We start from the raw sequence: 15,729 nt of genomic DNA, 5'->3' as shown, positions 1-15,729 counted from the left end.
CTTTTAGGATCCCCCAAATCCTCCCCAAACCCCATTTAGGATCCCCCAAACCCTTTTAGGATCCCCCAAACCCCTTTAGGATCCCCCAAACCCTTTTAGGATCCCCCAAATCTTCCCCAAACCCCATTTAGGATCCCCCAAACCCTTTTAGGATCCCCCAAATCCTCCCCAAACCCCATTTAGGATCCCCCAAACCCTTTTAGGATCCCCCAAATCCCATTTCCCCCTTTTAGGATCCCCCAAATCCTCCCCAAACCCCATTCCCGCTCCCGAGCACGTTCCAGTTCCACCCCCAACCCTTATCAACCCCTTCCAGCACCCCAAAAAAAAACAAAAAAACCCCAAAAAAACCGAACCCCACCCCTTTCCCCTACAACTCCCCCGGGGCCGCCTTTGGGGTTTTTGGGGTTTTTTGGGGTTTTTTTGGGGTTTTTGGGGTCACCCCAAAGCGAGCTCTGACCTTTCCCTGCAGCTGCCGCGGGGCCCGAAATAGAAACGGGGCCGGGGGAGGGGAGGATTTGGGATTTTGGGGGTGCCCCGCCCCCATAAAGGGCCACCCCAAAAAAGGTTTTGGGGCGGGGTCGTTGTAGGGTGGGGGTTTGGGAATTTTGGGGCGCGGGTTTTTTGGGGGTTTTTGGGAAGTTCTTGGGGTGGGGTTTTTTTATGGGGTGGGGTCTCCCCGAAAAGTTTTCAGTGAGGTTTGGGGGAGTCTTAAAAATCCTAAATGGGGGATTTGGGGTTCCTGAAATCCTAAATGGGGGATTTGGGGTTCCTGAAATCCTAAAGGGGGATTTGGGGGGGTCCTAAAATCCCAAATGTGGGATTTTTGGGGTCTTAAAATCCTAAATGTGGATTTGGGGGGGTCCCAAAATCCTAAATGTGGATTTGGGGGGGTCCTAAAACCCTAAATGTGGATTTGGGGGGTCTTAAAATCCTGAATGTGGATTTCGGGGTTCCCAAAATCCTAAATTTGGATTTGAGGTGTCTTAAAAATCCCAAATGTGGGATTTGGGGTTCCCAAAACCCCAAATGTGGATTTAGGGATTCCCAAAACCCCAAATCCGAATTTAGGGGATCTCCAAAACTTCCCAGTGAAATTTGGGGTTCCCAAAACCCCAAACCCGAATTTAGGGGATCCCCAAAACTTCCCAGTGGGATTTGGGGTTCCCAAAACCCCAAATCCGAATTTAGGATTTCCCAAAACCCCAAATATTAATTTGGGATCCCCCACCCCTCCCCCCCCCAAATGTGACTTTTTGGGATCCCCCTCCCCCCTCCCAATTTCGGATCCCCCCAAATTTTTTTTTTCACCCCCCCCAAAAAAAAAAAAATTTTAAAAAAACCCCAAAAATAAACTCACAACCGCAACAAATCCCTCCGAAATTTTTTTTTTTGGGGGGACAAAAGTGACAAAAAAACAAAAAAAGCGACAAAATTTTGGGGACTTGAGGGGGGGGACCCCAAAAAATTTTTTGGGGGTTTTTTTTTTTGGTCACATGACCCTACAACAGCGCTGCTTGTCGGGCGGGGCCTCCTCGAGCGGAGCCGTCAGGCGCAGCAGGGGGGGGTCCCCGATGTCCCCAAAAGTGTCCCCAGGGGTGTCCCCGAGGGTGTCCCCGATGTCCCCGAGGGTGTCCCCGCTGTCCCCGGGGGGGTTTTTTGGGGTTTTTGTTTTGGGGTCGGGGGTCTCGGGGAGGCTCCGTTGGGTTTTGGTGGCCGCCCGGAGCCGTTTGAGGTCGGCCAAGGTGTGAGGGTGGCTTTTGTCACCTGCAGGGGTGGCTTTTGTCACCTGAGGGGACACAGGGGACACGGGGGACAAGGCGGAGCCGTTGGGGTGTGGGGACACGGAGCGGGGGTCCGAGGGGTCCTGAGGGGACAAAAAAAAATAATTAAAAAAAATGAAATAAAGGAGGGGGGTGACAATGGGGACATTGTGGGTGATGTCACCAAGCGTCACCTTTGTCACCTCCCGGTGTCACCGGGGTCAGCCTGGCCCTGAGACTCCTCCCACCACTGTTGTCCCCAAGGGTCCACATTGTCCCCAATGTCCCCAATGTCCCCATTGTCCCCAATGTCCCCTCAGTGTCCCCAATGTCCCCAATGTCCCCCAATGTCCCCCAATGTCCCCAAGGTCCCCAATGTCCCCAATGTCCTCCCAGTTTCCCCAGTGTCCCCAATGTCCCCAGTGTCCCCAATGTCCCCAATCCCCCCAATGTCCCCCCAGTGTCCCCAATGTCCCCATTTCCTCCGATGTCCCCATTGTCCCCAATCCCCCCAATATCCCCAATGTCCCCAATGTCCCCTCAGTGTCCCCAATGTCCCCATTGTCCCAATGTCCCCCCAGTGTTCCCAGTGTCCCCAATGTCCCCAATCCCCCCATTCCCCCCATTGTCCCCAATGTCCCCAATGTCCCTGACCCCGTGTCCCTGGTGTTGTCTCGCTGTGTCCGTGCCCTCGGGTGTCCCCCTGTCCCCAATGTCCCAATGTCCCCAATCCCCCCAATGTCCCCCCAGTGTCCCCAATGTCCCCATTGTCCCAATGTCCCCCCAGTGTTCCCAGTGTCCCCAATGTCCCCAATCCCCCCAATGTCCCCAGTGTCCCCATTGTCCCCCTGTCCCCAATGTCCCCATTGTCCCCTGAGGTGTCCCTGACCCCGTGTCCCTGGTGTTGTCTCGCCGTGTCCGTGCCCTCGGCTGTCCCCCTGTCCCCAATGTCCCCATTGTCCCCAATATCCTCATTCCCTCAATGTCCCCAATGTCCCCCCATTGTCCCCAATCCCCCCAATGTCCCCAATGTCCCCCCAATGTCCCCCTGTCCCCAGTGTCCCCCTGTCCCCATTGTCCCTGACCCCGTGTTCCTGGTGTTGTCTCGCTGTGTCCGTGCCCTCGGGTGTCCCCAATGTCCCCCTGTCCCCAGTGTCCCCAATGTCCCCCCGTGTCCCTGACCCCGTGTCCCTGGTGTTGTCTCGCTGTGTCCGTGCCCTCGGGTGTCCCCCTGTCCCCAATGTCCCCAATGTCCCCAATATCCTCATTCCCCCAATGTCCCCAATGTCCCCCCAGTTTCCCCAGTGTCCCCAATGTCCCCAGTGTCCCCAATGTCCCCAATGTCCCCAATCCCCCCAATGTCCCCCCAGTGTCCCCAATGTCCCCAGTGTCCCCAATGTCCCCAATGTCCCCAATCCCCCCAATGTCCCCCCAGTGTCCCCAATGTCCCCATTTCCTCCGATGTCCCCATTGTCCCCAATCCCCCAATATCCCCAATGTCCCCAATGTCCCCCCAGTGTCCCAATGTCCCCAATGTCCCCATTCCCCCCAATCCCCCCAATCCCCCCAATGTCCCCAATGTCCCCTCAGTGTCCCCAATGTCCCCAATCCCCCCAATATCCCCAATGTCCCCAATGTCCCCCCAGTGTCCCAATGTCCCCATTGTCCCCATTGTCCCCCTGTCCCCAATGTCCCCAATGTCCCCAATGTCCCTGACCCCGTGTCCCTGGTGTTGTCTCGCTGTGTCCGTGCCCTCGGGTGTCCCCCTGTCCCCAATGTCCCCAGTGTCCCCAATGTCCCCTGAGGTGTCCCTGACCCCGTGTCCCTGGTGTTGTCTCGCTGTGTCCGTGCCCTCGGGTGTCCCCCTGTCCCCAATGTCCCAATGTCCCCAATGTCCCCAATGTCCCCCCAGTGTCCCCAATGTCCCCATTGTCCCAATGTCCCCCCAGTGTCCCTGACCCCGTGTCCCTGGTGTTGTCTCGCTGTGTCCGTGCCCTCGGGTGTCCCCCTGTCCCCAATGTCCCCAATGTCCCCAATGTCCCCAATGTCCCAATGTCCCAATGTCCCCAATGTGCCAATGTCCCAATGTCCCCAATGTCCCCCCAATGTCCCCAGTGTCCCCAGTGTCCCCAATGTCCCTGACCCCGTGTCCCTGGTGTTGTCTCGCCGTGTCCGTGCCCTCGGGTGTCCCCCTGTCGTCGTCCTCGCTGTCGCGCTGTCCCTGTGTCCCCCACACGATGGCCTCGCGCCGCTGCTCCCGCCGGTACAGGCTGGAGCGCTCCGACACGCTGGCCCGGCGCACCACCTTCCTGGGGGGTAATTAACGGGCTAATTAATGGGCTTAATTAATGGGATTAGTTAATGGGATTAATGGGGATTGTGGGATTATGGGGTTATGGGGTTTTGGGATTTGGGGATTTCCGACACGCTGGCCCGGCGCACCACCTTCCTGGGGGGCAATTAACGGGGTAATTAATGGGGTTAATTAATGGGATTCACTAATGGGATTAATGGGGATTATGGGATTATGGAGGTTTGGGGATTATGGGATTGAAGGGATTACGAGGATTTGGGGATTTCTGACACACTGGTCCGGCGCAGCACCTAACTGGGGGTTAATTAACCGGGTTAATTAACGGGGTTAATTAATGGGGATTGGGGGATTATAGGGATTATGGGATTACAGCACCACCCTGACTCTGCCAGTGTCACCAGGGCCATGGGGACGCCCTCCCAGTGTCACCAGTGCCACCCTGACCCTCCCAGTGACCCCAGTGCCACCCTGCCCCTCCCAGTGCCACCCTGACCCTCCCAGTGACCCCAGTGCCACCCTGACCCTTCCAGTGCCCCCCTGTCCCCTCCCAGTGACCCCAGTGTCACCCTGTCCCCTCCCAGTGACCCTCCCAGTGCCACCCTGACCCTCCCAGTGTCCCCAGTGCCACCCTGTCCCCTCCCAGTGCCCCCCTGTCCCCTCCCGGTGCCCCCCTGTCCCCTCCCGGTGTCCCCCGTGCCGGTGCCGTCCCTGACCCGCGGCTGCCGGCGCTGGACGTTCTCCTCTGGAGCAGGGATTTCTGTTTTTCCTGCGATTTCAGCACCGCCGCCCTCTTGTGCTTCAGCTCCAGCAGCTTGGCCTTCACCTCCTCGTCCCCGCAGACATCTGTGACAACAGCCACGACCGCCAGCAATTAACAAAAAATTAATAAAATTAATAAAATTAAAATTTAAACCCCGCACTCACCCAAGGGCGTCTCATCCAGCAGCGATCGCGCTCCCAAATCGGCTCCGTGAGCCACCAGCAGCTCCACCAGCGGCACCTACGGGGATAAAAAAAAAAAAAATTAAAAAAAAAAATAAAATAAAATAAAAAATCCGTGAGCTGACGGTGTCCCCTCAAGGGACTGTTGGTGACACACCTGTCCCCAGCAGGCGGCGGCGTGCAGGGGCTGCCACCCGTCGTGGTCGCGGCTGTCGGGGCGGGCTCGGTGCTCCAGCAGCAGCTCGGCCGCCTCCCGGTAACCGTTGGCGGCGGCCACGTGGAGCTGCGGGAGGAGGAGGAGGAGGAGGAGGAGGAGGAGGGGTTGGGGACAATGGTGGCACTTTGGTGGCACGGAGGGAAAGGGGGAGTGTGGGGGTTGGGATTGGTTTTTTTTGGGGTGGTTGAGGGAGTTTTGGTGGTCTCTCTGTCCCGGTGTCACGTCAGTGTCACCTCAAATCCCTCCCAGTGTCACCCTGATCTTCCCAATGTCACGAGGGCTACCCTGACCCCCCCAGCGACTCCCAGTGTCAACCTGATCCCTCCCAGTGACTCCCAGTGTCACCCCAGTCCCTCCCAGTGACACCTAGTGTCACCCTGATCCCCTCCCAGTGACCCCCAGTGTCACCTCGACCCTCCCAGTGTCACCAGGGTCACCCTGATCCCCTCCCAGTGTCACTCTGATCTTCCCAATGTCACCAGGGTCACCCTGATCCCCTCCCAGCGTCACCCTGATCTTCCCAATGTCACCAGGGCCACCCTGATCCCCTCCCAGCGACTCCCAGTGTCACCCTGATCCCACCCAGTGTCACCAGGGCCACCCTGATCCCCTCCCAGCGACTCCCAGTGTCACCCTGATCCCACCCAGTGTCACCCTTAGCCTCCCAGTGACCATCAGTGTCACCCTGATCCCCTCCTAGTGACTCCCAGTGTCACCTTGACCTTCCCAGTGACTCCCAGTGTCACCTCAAATCCCTCCCAGGGACTCCTGGTGTCACCCTGACCCTCTCAGTGTCACCAGGGCATGGGGACACTCACCCAGTGTCACCAGTGCCACCCCAATTCCCTCCCAGTGTCACCCCAGTTCCTCCCAGTGACCCCAGTGTCACCCCAGTCCCTCCCAGTGTCACCCAAACCCCTCCCAGTGACCCCCAGTGTCACCCAAACCCCTCCCAGTGCCACCCCAACCCTCCCAGTGACCCCCAGCGTCACCTCAAACCCCTCCCTGTGTCACCCTGACCCTCCCAGTGACCCCCAGTGTCACCCTGACCTTCCCAATGTCATCCTGACCCTCCCAGTGATCCCCAGTGTCACCTCAAACCCCTCCCAGTGACTTGCAGTGTCACCCTGACCTTCCCAGTGACATCCAGTGTCATCCCAATCCCCTCCCAGTGTCACCTCAGTCCCTCCCAGTGACTCCCAGTGTCACCCTGACCTTCCCAGTGTCACCCAATCCCCTCCCAGTGACCACCAGTCCCTCCCAGTGACCCCCAGTGTCACCTCGAACCCCTCCCAGTGACCCCCAGTGTCACCTCAAATCCCTCCCAGTGTCACCCCGACCCTCCCAGTGTCACCAGTGTCACCTCAAACCCCTCCCAGTGTCACCCCAATCTCCCCCAGTGACCCCCAGTGTCACCCAAACCCCTCCCAGTGTCACCCAGTCCCCTCCCAGTGACCCCCAGTGTCACCTCAAACCCCTCCCTGTGTCACCCCGACCCTCCCAGTGACCCCCAGTGTCACCTCAAACCCCTGCCGGTGTCACCTGCACCCACCAAGGTGGCCCCGTGTCCCCGGGGCACATCCAGGTCGGCTCCGTCCCGGATGAGCTCCCGGATTTCGCGGAGCATGGAGCGCTCGGTGGCCGCCCGCGCGTCCTCGATGCGCTCCTGGGTGATCCCTGCCGGGGGACAGGGGGGGTGACACAGGTGACAAAGTGACACCAGAACCCGTCCCCGAGCCTTGGTGGCACCTCTGATCCCTCACCCTGGCCGGCCATGGCGCTCTCCAAGCAGTCCAAGGTGGCCTCGTCCTCGCACAGGTCGTAGGGCATGTTCCCGTCGGAATTCACCGCCAGCAGGTCGGCGCCGCTGCCGGATCCGGGATTAATCAATTAATCCATCGATCGATTAATTAATTAATTAATTGGGGAGAGGGGAGGGGGGGGATGGATCGGTTCTAGCCCCTCCTCAGGTACCGTTGGATGAGCAGCTGCACCAGGCCCAGGTGGCCGCAGGTGGCGGCGGCGTGGAGCGGCGTCCAGAGCTCGGCGTCGCGCGCGTTGACGGCGGCGCCCGAGTCCAGGAGCAGCAGCACCAGGGGAAGGGAATCGTCGATGCAGCACTGGGAAATGTGGGAATGGTGGGAAAAATGGGAATGGGATTGGGAATGATGGGATTGGGGATGATGGGGATGATGGGGATGATGGGAATGATGGGGTTGGGGATGGGATTTCAGGGTCCAGGAGCAGCAGCACCAGGGGAAGGGAATCGTCGATGCAGCACTGGGGAATGTGGGAATGGTGGGAAAAATGGGAATGGGAATGGGATTGGGAATGATGGGATTGGGATTGGGGATGATGGGGATAATGGGAATGATGGGGATGATGGGGTTGGGGATGGGATTTCAGGGTCCAGGAGCAGCAGCACCAGGGGAAGGGAATCGTCGATGCAGCACTGGGGAATGGTGGGAAAAATGGGAATGGGAATGGTGGGAATGGGATTGGGGATGATGGGAATGGTGGGGTTGGGGATGGGATTTCAGGGCCCAGGAGCAGCTGGAGCAGGGGCAGGGAATCATCGATGCAGCACTGGGGGATGTGGGAAAAATGGGAATGGGGATGGTGGGAATGGGATTGGGAATGGTGGGAATGGGATTGGGGATGATGGGAATGATGGGAATGATGGGAATAATGGGAATGATGGGAATGATGGGAATGATGGGAATGATGGGGTTGGCAATGGGATTTCAGGGTCCAGGAGCAGCCGGAGCAGGGGCAGGGAATCGTCGATGCAGCACTGGGGGATGTGGGAATGGTGGGAAAAACGGGAATGGTGGGAAAAATGGGAATGGTGGGATTGGGATTGGGAAAGGGGATAATGGGAATGATGGGGATGATGGGGATGATGGGAATGATGGGGATGATGGGAATGATGGGGTTGGGGATGGGATTTCAGGGCCCAGGAGCAGCCGGAGCAGGGGCAGGGAATCGTCGATGCAGCACTGGGGGATGGGGGGAAAATGGGAATGGGAATGGTGGGAATGGTGGGAAAAATGGGAATGGGAATGGGATTGGGAATGATGGGGATAATGGGATTGGGAATGGGGTAATGGGAATGATGGGAATAGTGGGAAGAATGGGAATGATTGGAAGAATGGGTTTGGGAATAGTGGGAATGATGGGATTGATGGGAATGATGGGAATAATGGGAATGGACTGGGAATAATGGGAATGGGAATCATGGGAATACTGGGAACAATGGCATTAATGGGACTGATGGGAATAATGGGAATGATGGGAATAACGGGAATGGGATTAGGGATGGGGTGGGAATAATGGGAATAATGGGATTGGGAATGGGAATAATGGGAATAATGGGAAAAATGGGAATAATGGGAATGGGAATAATAGCAATAAAGGGAATAATGGGATTGGGAATAATGGGAATCATGGGATTGGAATGGGATTGGAAAAAATGGGAATAATGGGAATAATGGGATTGGGAATAATGGGAATCATGGGATTGGGTTTACCAGTTAACAGGATGGGAAGAACCTGGATTTGGGATCACTGGGATTTGGGATCTCTGGGATCTGGGATTGCCAGGTAATGGGATGGGATGGGAAGGATGTGGAGATGGGATATTGGGATTTGGGATGGAGATGGGATGGAAAAGACCTGGAATTACCACTCAATTAACGGGATGGGCCTGGATTTGGGATCTCTGGGATTTGGGACCTCTGGGATTTGGGATCTCTGGGATTTGGGATCACTGGGATTTGGGATCTCTGGGATTTGGGATGGGAAGAACCTGGATTTGGGACCTCTGGGATTTGGGATCTCTGGGATTTGGGATGGGAAGGACCTGGATTTGGGATCTCTGGGATTTGGGATCTCTGGGATCTGGGTTCACTGGGATCTGGGATCAATGGGATCTGGGATCACCAATTATTGGGATGGGAAGGGCCTGGATTTGGGATCTCTGGGATTTGGGATCTCTGGGATTTGGGATGGGAAGGGCCTGGATTTGGGATCTCTGGGATTTGGGATCTCTGGGATTTGGGATCATCAGCAGATGGAACAGGGAAGGAAAAGCCCCAAATCCGGGATATCAGAACCACGGGATAGAAAAGACCCGGATGCTCTGGGATCACAGCTCTGGAATTCTGGGATTTGGGAATCCTGGGGATTTGGGAATTCTGGGAATTCTGGGAATTCTGGGAATACCTGGTGCAGCGCCGTCAGCCCGTCCTCGTTGCACAGGTCGGGGCTGATCCCGCTCTCCAGGAACTGCCGGACTGCGGAGGAACGGGAATTGTGGGATGGGAATTCCAGGATGGGAATTGTGGGATGGAATTCTGGGATGGGAATTGTGGGATGGGAATTGTGGGATGGGAATTCCGGGATGGGAATTCCCATGGAACCACAAGTGGAAACATCAGGGATCCCAAACGGATGCAAGGAGCATCACAAGGGCAATTCCAAGGATCCCAACGGGAATTCCAACGTTCCAAATGGGAATTCCCAAGGATTCCAATGGCAACTCCAAGGTTCCCAATGGGAATTCCCAAGGATTCCAGTGGCATTCCCAAAGATTCCAATGGAACCACCACGAATCCCAGTGGCAATTCCAAGGATTCCAATGGCAATTCCAACGTTCCAAATGGGAATTCCCACGTTCCAAATGGGAATTCCCAAGGATTCCAATGGCATTCCCAAAGATTCCAATGGAACCACCAGGAATTCCAGTGGCAATTCCAAGGATTCCAATGGGAATTCCAAGGTTCCCAATGGGAATCCCCAAGGATTCCAGTGGCAACTCCAAGGATCCCAATGGGAATTCCCAAGGATTCCAATGGTGATTCCAAGGATCCCAATGGAACCACCTGGAATCCCAATGGCAATTCCAAGGATTCCAATGGCAACTCCAAGGTTCCCAATGGGAATTCCCAAGGATTCCAGTGGTGATTCCAAGGATCCCAATGGAACCACCACGAATCCCAGTGGCAATTCCAAGGATTCCAATGGCAATTCCAAGGTTTCCAATGGGAATTCCCAAGGATTCCAATGGTGCTTCCAAGGATTCCAGTGGCAATTCCAAGGATTCCAGTGGTGATTCCAAAGGTTCCAATGGAACCACCACGAATCCCAGTGCCAATTCCAACGTTCCCAATGGGAATTCCCAAGGATTCCAATGTCAATCCCAACGTTTCCAATGGCAATTCCAAGGTTCCCAACGGGAATTCCCAAGGATCCCAATGGCGACTCCAAGGATCCCAATGGAACCACCAGGAATCCCAATGGCAATTCCAAGGATTCCAATGGGAATTCCAACGTTCCAAATGGGAATTCCCAAGGATTCCAATGTCAATCCCAATGTTTCCAATGGGAATTCCAAGGTTCCCAATGGGAATTCCCAAGGATTCCAGTGGCATTCCCAAAGATTCCAATGGAACCACCAGGAATCCCAGTGGCAATTCCAAGGATTCCAATGGGAATTCCCAAGGATTCCAATGTCAATCCCAACGTTTCCAATGGCAATTCCAAGGTTCCCAACGGGAATTCCCAAGGATTCCAATGGAACCACCAGGAATTCCAGTGGCAATTCCAAGGATTCCAATGGGAATTCCCAAGGATTCCAGTGGCAACTCCAAGGTTCCCAATGGGAATTCCCAAGGATTCCAATGGTGATTCCAAGGATCCCAATGGAACCACCTGGAATCCCAATGGCAATTCCAAGGATTCCAATGGCAACTCCAAGGTTCCCAATGGGAATTCCCAAGGATTCCAGTGGTGATTCCAAGGATCCCAATGGAACCACCACGAATCCCAGTGGCAATTCCAAGGATTCCAATGGCAATTCCAAGGTTTCCAATGGGAATTCCCAAGGATTCCAATGGTGCTTCCAAGGATTCCAGTGGCAATTCCAAGGATTCCAGTGGTGATTCCAAAGGTTCCAATGGAACCACCACGAATCCCAGTGCCAATTCCAACGTTCCCAATGGGAATTCCCAAGGATTCCAATGTCAATCCCAACGTTTCCAATGGCAATTCCAAGGTTCCCAATGGGAATTCCCAAGGATTCCAATGGAACCACCAGGAATTCCAGTGGCAATTCCAAGGATTCCAATGGGAATTCCAAGGTTCCCAATGGGAATTCCCAAGGATTCCAGTGGCAACTCCAAGGTTCCCAATGGGAATTCCCAAGGATTCCAATGGGAATTCCAACGTTCCCAATGGGAATTCCCAAGGATTCCAATGTCAATCCCAACGTTTTGAATGGGAATTCCCAAGGATTCCAATGGCAACTCCAAGGTTCCCAATGGAAATTCCCAAGGATTCCAATGGTGATTCCAAGGATCCCAATGGAACCACCACGAATCCCAGTGGCAATTCCAAGGATTCCAATGGCAATTCCCAAGGATCCCAATGGCACCACCAGGAATTCCAGTGGCAATTCCAAGGTTCCCAATGGGAATTCCCAAGGATTCCAATGGTGCTTCCAAGGATCCCAACACCAATTCCAAGCCTCCCAACACAACCCCCTGCACATCCCAAACGCCTCCACCCCCCATCCCTCCCACCCCCCCAAAAAAACACGGAATTCCCCCTCATTCCCAAAAAAACCCCGGGAATTCCGACATCCAACCCAACCCAACCCAACCCCACCTTCCTCGGCGTCGTGCCGGGCGGCCGCTTCCAGCAGCCGCACGCTGGCCGGGAACGTCACCCTCCTGCCGTGGCCGCTGCTCTTCCTCCTCCTCCTCTTCCTCTCTCCTCCTCCTCCTCCTCCTTTGGGAATTCCTGGCATCTCCTTTTCCGCCTGTGCCCATTTCTTCAGCTGCTGGGCCCGGCGTTTCTGGGCGTGCCGGAGCCTCTCGGGAGTGCTGAGCCGGCAAACCGCCGGCATCTCCGCCAGCAGCTCCTGGTGCTCCGCCATGTCGGGAAATTCCGGGGAAAAAATCGGGAATGAGGGGTGGGAGAAGCGGCATCACCACCCCCCTCCCCCTTTATTTGATTGGTGAGGTGGGTGTGGGTGGGGGGTGGGGTTTATCCCTCTATCCTGAGGGTTTTCCCGAAATTTGGGGATGGTTGGAGTTTGGGAAGCATCTCCCCTCTTTTCTCGCCGGGTGTTGTCGGGGGAGGAGAATTTTCCCGCTCGGTTCTCCCGTTTTTCCGCCCTCTGGATGAGTTTCCTGAGCGTCCAAGGGTTGTGGGAATGTTGGGAAGATGCTGTGGGATGAATCCTAAAGAAAGGGAAAATATGGGATTGTTAAATCCAGGGAGAGGCTGGTGACCAACCCGGTTTTCCCGGTTTTCCTAATCCGGGATTGACCTCGAATCCAACCAAAATTCCCAATTTATTTTTAAAATAAAATAATGGAATTTTTTATTTTTTTGGGGGTAAACGAATCGCTAAGAAAGTTCATCCAAAGGGGATGGATCCAGGAGAAGGAGAAGGGGAAATAAAATTAAATAAAATAAAATTTAAAAAATCCGGGAGCGCCTCCGCCCCCACGGGCAGGGCCGGGCAGGACCGGGCGGATTCCGGAGGATTCCGGCGGAGCCAGATTCCCAAACCTCTTTTCCTTCCTTTCTTCCTTCCCTCCCTTCTCTGGAATTGCAGCCACTCGGGCAAAGTCCAGCCAGGGAAAGGGGAAAAAAAAAAAAAAAAAATTCCCTTAATCCCGGGGTAAATCCCTTTGGAACGCCGAAGGGGAAAATCCACGGCCAGGCTGGGGAGGGGTTGGAAAAAAAAGGAGGAGGGGAAGGAATTTGGGGAAGTTGAGATCCCAGCGGGGCCAAATCCTGGGAATTCCCATGGGAAAACACAGCTGGAATCCCCAACATCTGTTAAAAACTCCACAAATCCGAAATTCCCTCAAACGGCCCCGAAAATTCCTCGAAATAGCCCCAAAATTTCCTCAGAAAAGCCCCAAAATTCCGGGATTTGACCCAGCAGGGAGCTCGAGGATCCGGGAATTTGCCACCGGATCCCGGCAGGAAAAATTTCCCTTTCAAATTTTTTTTCTTTCCAAAACCCAACTCCTGATCTTTTATTTATCAGGATTTACGTCAATCCGGCTCCGGGACGTTCCAGGAGGGATTTGGTGTCACCGAGGCCACCCCAATGTCCCCAAAAAGGGGAATTGTCCCCTCTGGGGGGGGGAACCTCAAATTCCCAAATCCAGAGGGGAGAACTGGGAGGTGTCACCAGGGACCCCCCCACCCCCCAAGGGACCTCCGTGTCCCCAAGGTCACCCCAAGTCCCTGAATTGTCCCCAAACCCCCCCAGGTGTCACCAAGGTCCCCCTCAAGGGGATCCCCGTGTCCCCAGGGTCCCCCCAAATCCCTGACCTTGTCCCCAAGGTCCCCCCAAGTCCCTGAATTTGTCCCCAGAGTCCCCCTTGAGGGGACCCCCGTGTCCCCAAGGTCCCTCTAAGTCCCTGAACTTGTCCCCAAGACCCTCCCTGAGGGGACCCCGGTGTCCCCAAGGTCTCTCCAACTCTCTGACCTTGTCCCCAAAGCCCCCCCAAGTCCCTGAACTTGTCCCCAAGACCCTCCCTGAGGGGACCCCCGTGTCCCCAAGGTCTCCCCAACTCTCTGACCTTGTCCCCAAGGTCCCCTCGAGTCCCTGAATTTGTCCCCAAGACCCCCTTGAGGGGAGCCCCGTGTCCCCAAAATCCCCCCAAAGGGACCCCCGTGTCCCCAATGTCCCCCCGAGCCCCTGAATTGTCCCCAAGCCCCCCCACAGGGCACCCCCGTGTCCCCAGCACCCCCAACCCCCGTCCCCTCTCCCTCCTTCTCCCCAAACCTCAGCACCCCCCTGTCCCCAAACCACCCCCATCCCCCTGAACCCGTCCCCACCCCCTGTCCCCAAGTCCGCCCCTCACATCACAACCCCCCCCAAACCCTCCCTGTCCCCAAAGTCCCCTCACGATTCCCGCCATGTCCCCAAGTCCCCCTCACGTCACCGCCATTTTGCCCGGCCCCCTCTAGCGCCCCCTTCACCGCGTCCCCTTCACCCCCGGGTCCCTCCGCGGGGTCACCGCGCTGTCGCCACTCCCCGTTACCGGCCGCTGTCGCCTCGCTGTGGCCTCGCTGTCCTCTCGTTGTCCCCTCGCTGTCCCCGCTGCGGCCTCGGGCCCTGCTCGCCGCGGCCGCCGTTGCCCGAGGCGGGGCTGTCGCCATGGCAACGGCGGCGCTTCCGGTGACGCCGGAAGTGAGTGCGGGCAAACCCGGAAGTGCCGGGATGGGGCGCCACACTCAAGATGGCGGGCGAGGCGAGGCGCCCCCTGGCGGACGGAGGGACAACATGTCTCTTGGGGGTATTTTGAGGTATTTTGGCGGGTATTTTGGGTGTATTTTGGGTGTATTTTGGGGGGTATTTTGGGGAGTCTTTTGGGGATATTTTGGGTTTATTTGAGGTTAATTGAGTTGTATTTTGGGGATATTTTGATCTATTTTGTGGGTATTTTGGAGGTATTTGAGTTGTATTTTGAGGTGTATTTTGGGGCGTATTTTGAGATATTTCGCGGTGGATCTTGGGTTGATCCGAAGGCGTTTTGGGGCGTTTCGAGGATATTTTGGGGGTGCGTTTTCTGATATATTTGGGGGATATTTTGACCCGAGGGATTTGGGATCCCGCTGGATCCTCAAGGGATGAAAGGGACCCCTCAATTCCCACGGCAGAGCCCCCCAGTAATGGGAACCCCCACTCAGTGTTCGGGTCCTGTTCGGGCAGGTTCGGGTCGGGACGGGTCCCTTCGGGTTCTGTCAGGTGAGTTCGGGGCTTTTCGGCTCCTCTCGGGTGAGTTAAGTTGGGTTCGGGTCATTTGGGTCCTGTCGGCTTCCCTGGGGTCAGTTCGGGTGGGGTTGGGTTCGATTGGGTCGCTTCGGGAACCTTCGGCTCCTCTCGGGTCAGTTCGGGTTCACTGGGGTCAGTTCGGGTGCCTTCGGCTGCACTCGGGTCAGTTCGGGGTCACTGGGGTCAGTTCGGGTGGGGTTGTTCTATTGGGTCGCTTCGGGTGCCTTCGGCTGCACTCGGGTCAGTTCGGGTTCATTGGGGTCAGTTCGGGTGCCTTCGGCTCCTCTCGGGTCAGTTCGGGTTCACTGGGGTCAGTTCGGGTGCCTTCGGCTGCACTCGGGTCAGTTCGTGTTCACTGGGGTCAGTTCGGGTGCCTTCGGCTCCGCTCGGGTCAGTTCGGGTTCACTGGGGTCAGTTCGGGTGCCTTCGGCTGCACTCGGATCAGTTCGTGTTCACTGGGGTCAGTTCGGGTGCCTTCGGCTGCACTCGGATCAGTTCGTGTTCACTGGGGTCAGTTCGGGTGCCTTCGGCTCCGCTCGGGTCAGTTCGGGTTCATTGGGGTCAGTTCGGGTGTCTTCGGCTGCACTCGGATCAGTTCGTGTTCACTGGGGTCAGTTCGGGTGCTTTCGGCTGCACTCGGATCAGTTCGTGTTCACTGGGGTCAGTTCGGGTGCCTTCGGCCCCTCTG

General features: G+C 56.2%; 1 protein-coding gene across 3 annotated transcripts; it reads right to left on the bottom strand.

Moving 5' to 3' along the window:
- Positions 1-1,376: 1,376 nt before the first annotated feature.
- LOC148217555 (protein phosphatase 1 regulatory subunit 16A-like) lies at positions 1,377-14,421 on the bottom strand. 3 transcript variants are annotated; one of them, XM_088158551.1, is made up of 11 exons: positions 14,308-14,421; positions 11,903-12,480; positions 9,461-9,531; positions 7,211-7,356; positions 7,000-7,103; positions 6,789-6,913; positions 5,177-5,302; positions 5,002-5,077; positions 4,791-4,920; positions 3,907-4,072; positions 1,377-1,867 (listed from the first exon to the last, which is right to left on the bottom strand). In XM_088158551.1, the coding sequence occupies exons 2-11, from the start codon at positions 12,171-12,173 to the stop codon at positions 1,493-1,495; spliced, it is 1,590 nt and encodes a 529-aa protein (XP_088014677.1). In that variant the 5' UTR covers positions 12,174-12,480; positions 14,308-14,421; the 3' UTR covers positions 1,377-1,492. The 3 variants fall into 3 exon arrangements, with proteins under 3 accessions (XP_088014677.1, XP_088014678.1, XP_088014679.1); XM_088158552.1 differs by having other exon boundaries at positions 14,260-14,401; XM_088158553.1 differs by having other exon boundaries at positions 1,644-1,867; positions 3,907-4,068.
- Between the last annotated feature and the right edge of the window lie 1,308 nt (positions 14,422-15,729).

This window comes from Sturnus vulgaris, unplaced genomic scaffold, assembly GCF_052056855.1.
Source record: "Sturnus vulgaris isolate bStuVul1 unplaced genomic scaffold, bStuVul1.hap1 Scaffold_673, whole genome shotgun sequence".
Lineage (NCBI taxonomy): Eukaryota > Metazoa > Chordata > Aves > Passeriformes > Sturnidae > Sturnus > Sturnus vulgaris.
This window is presented reverse-complemented; position numbering and strand designations above follow the sequence as displayed.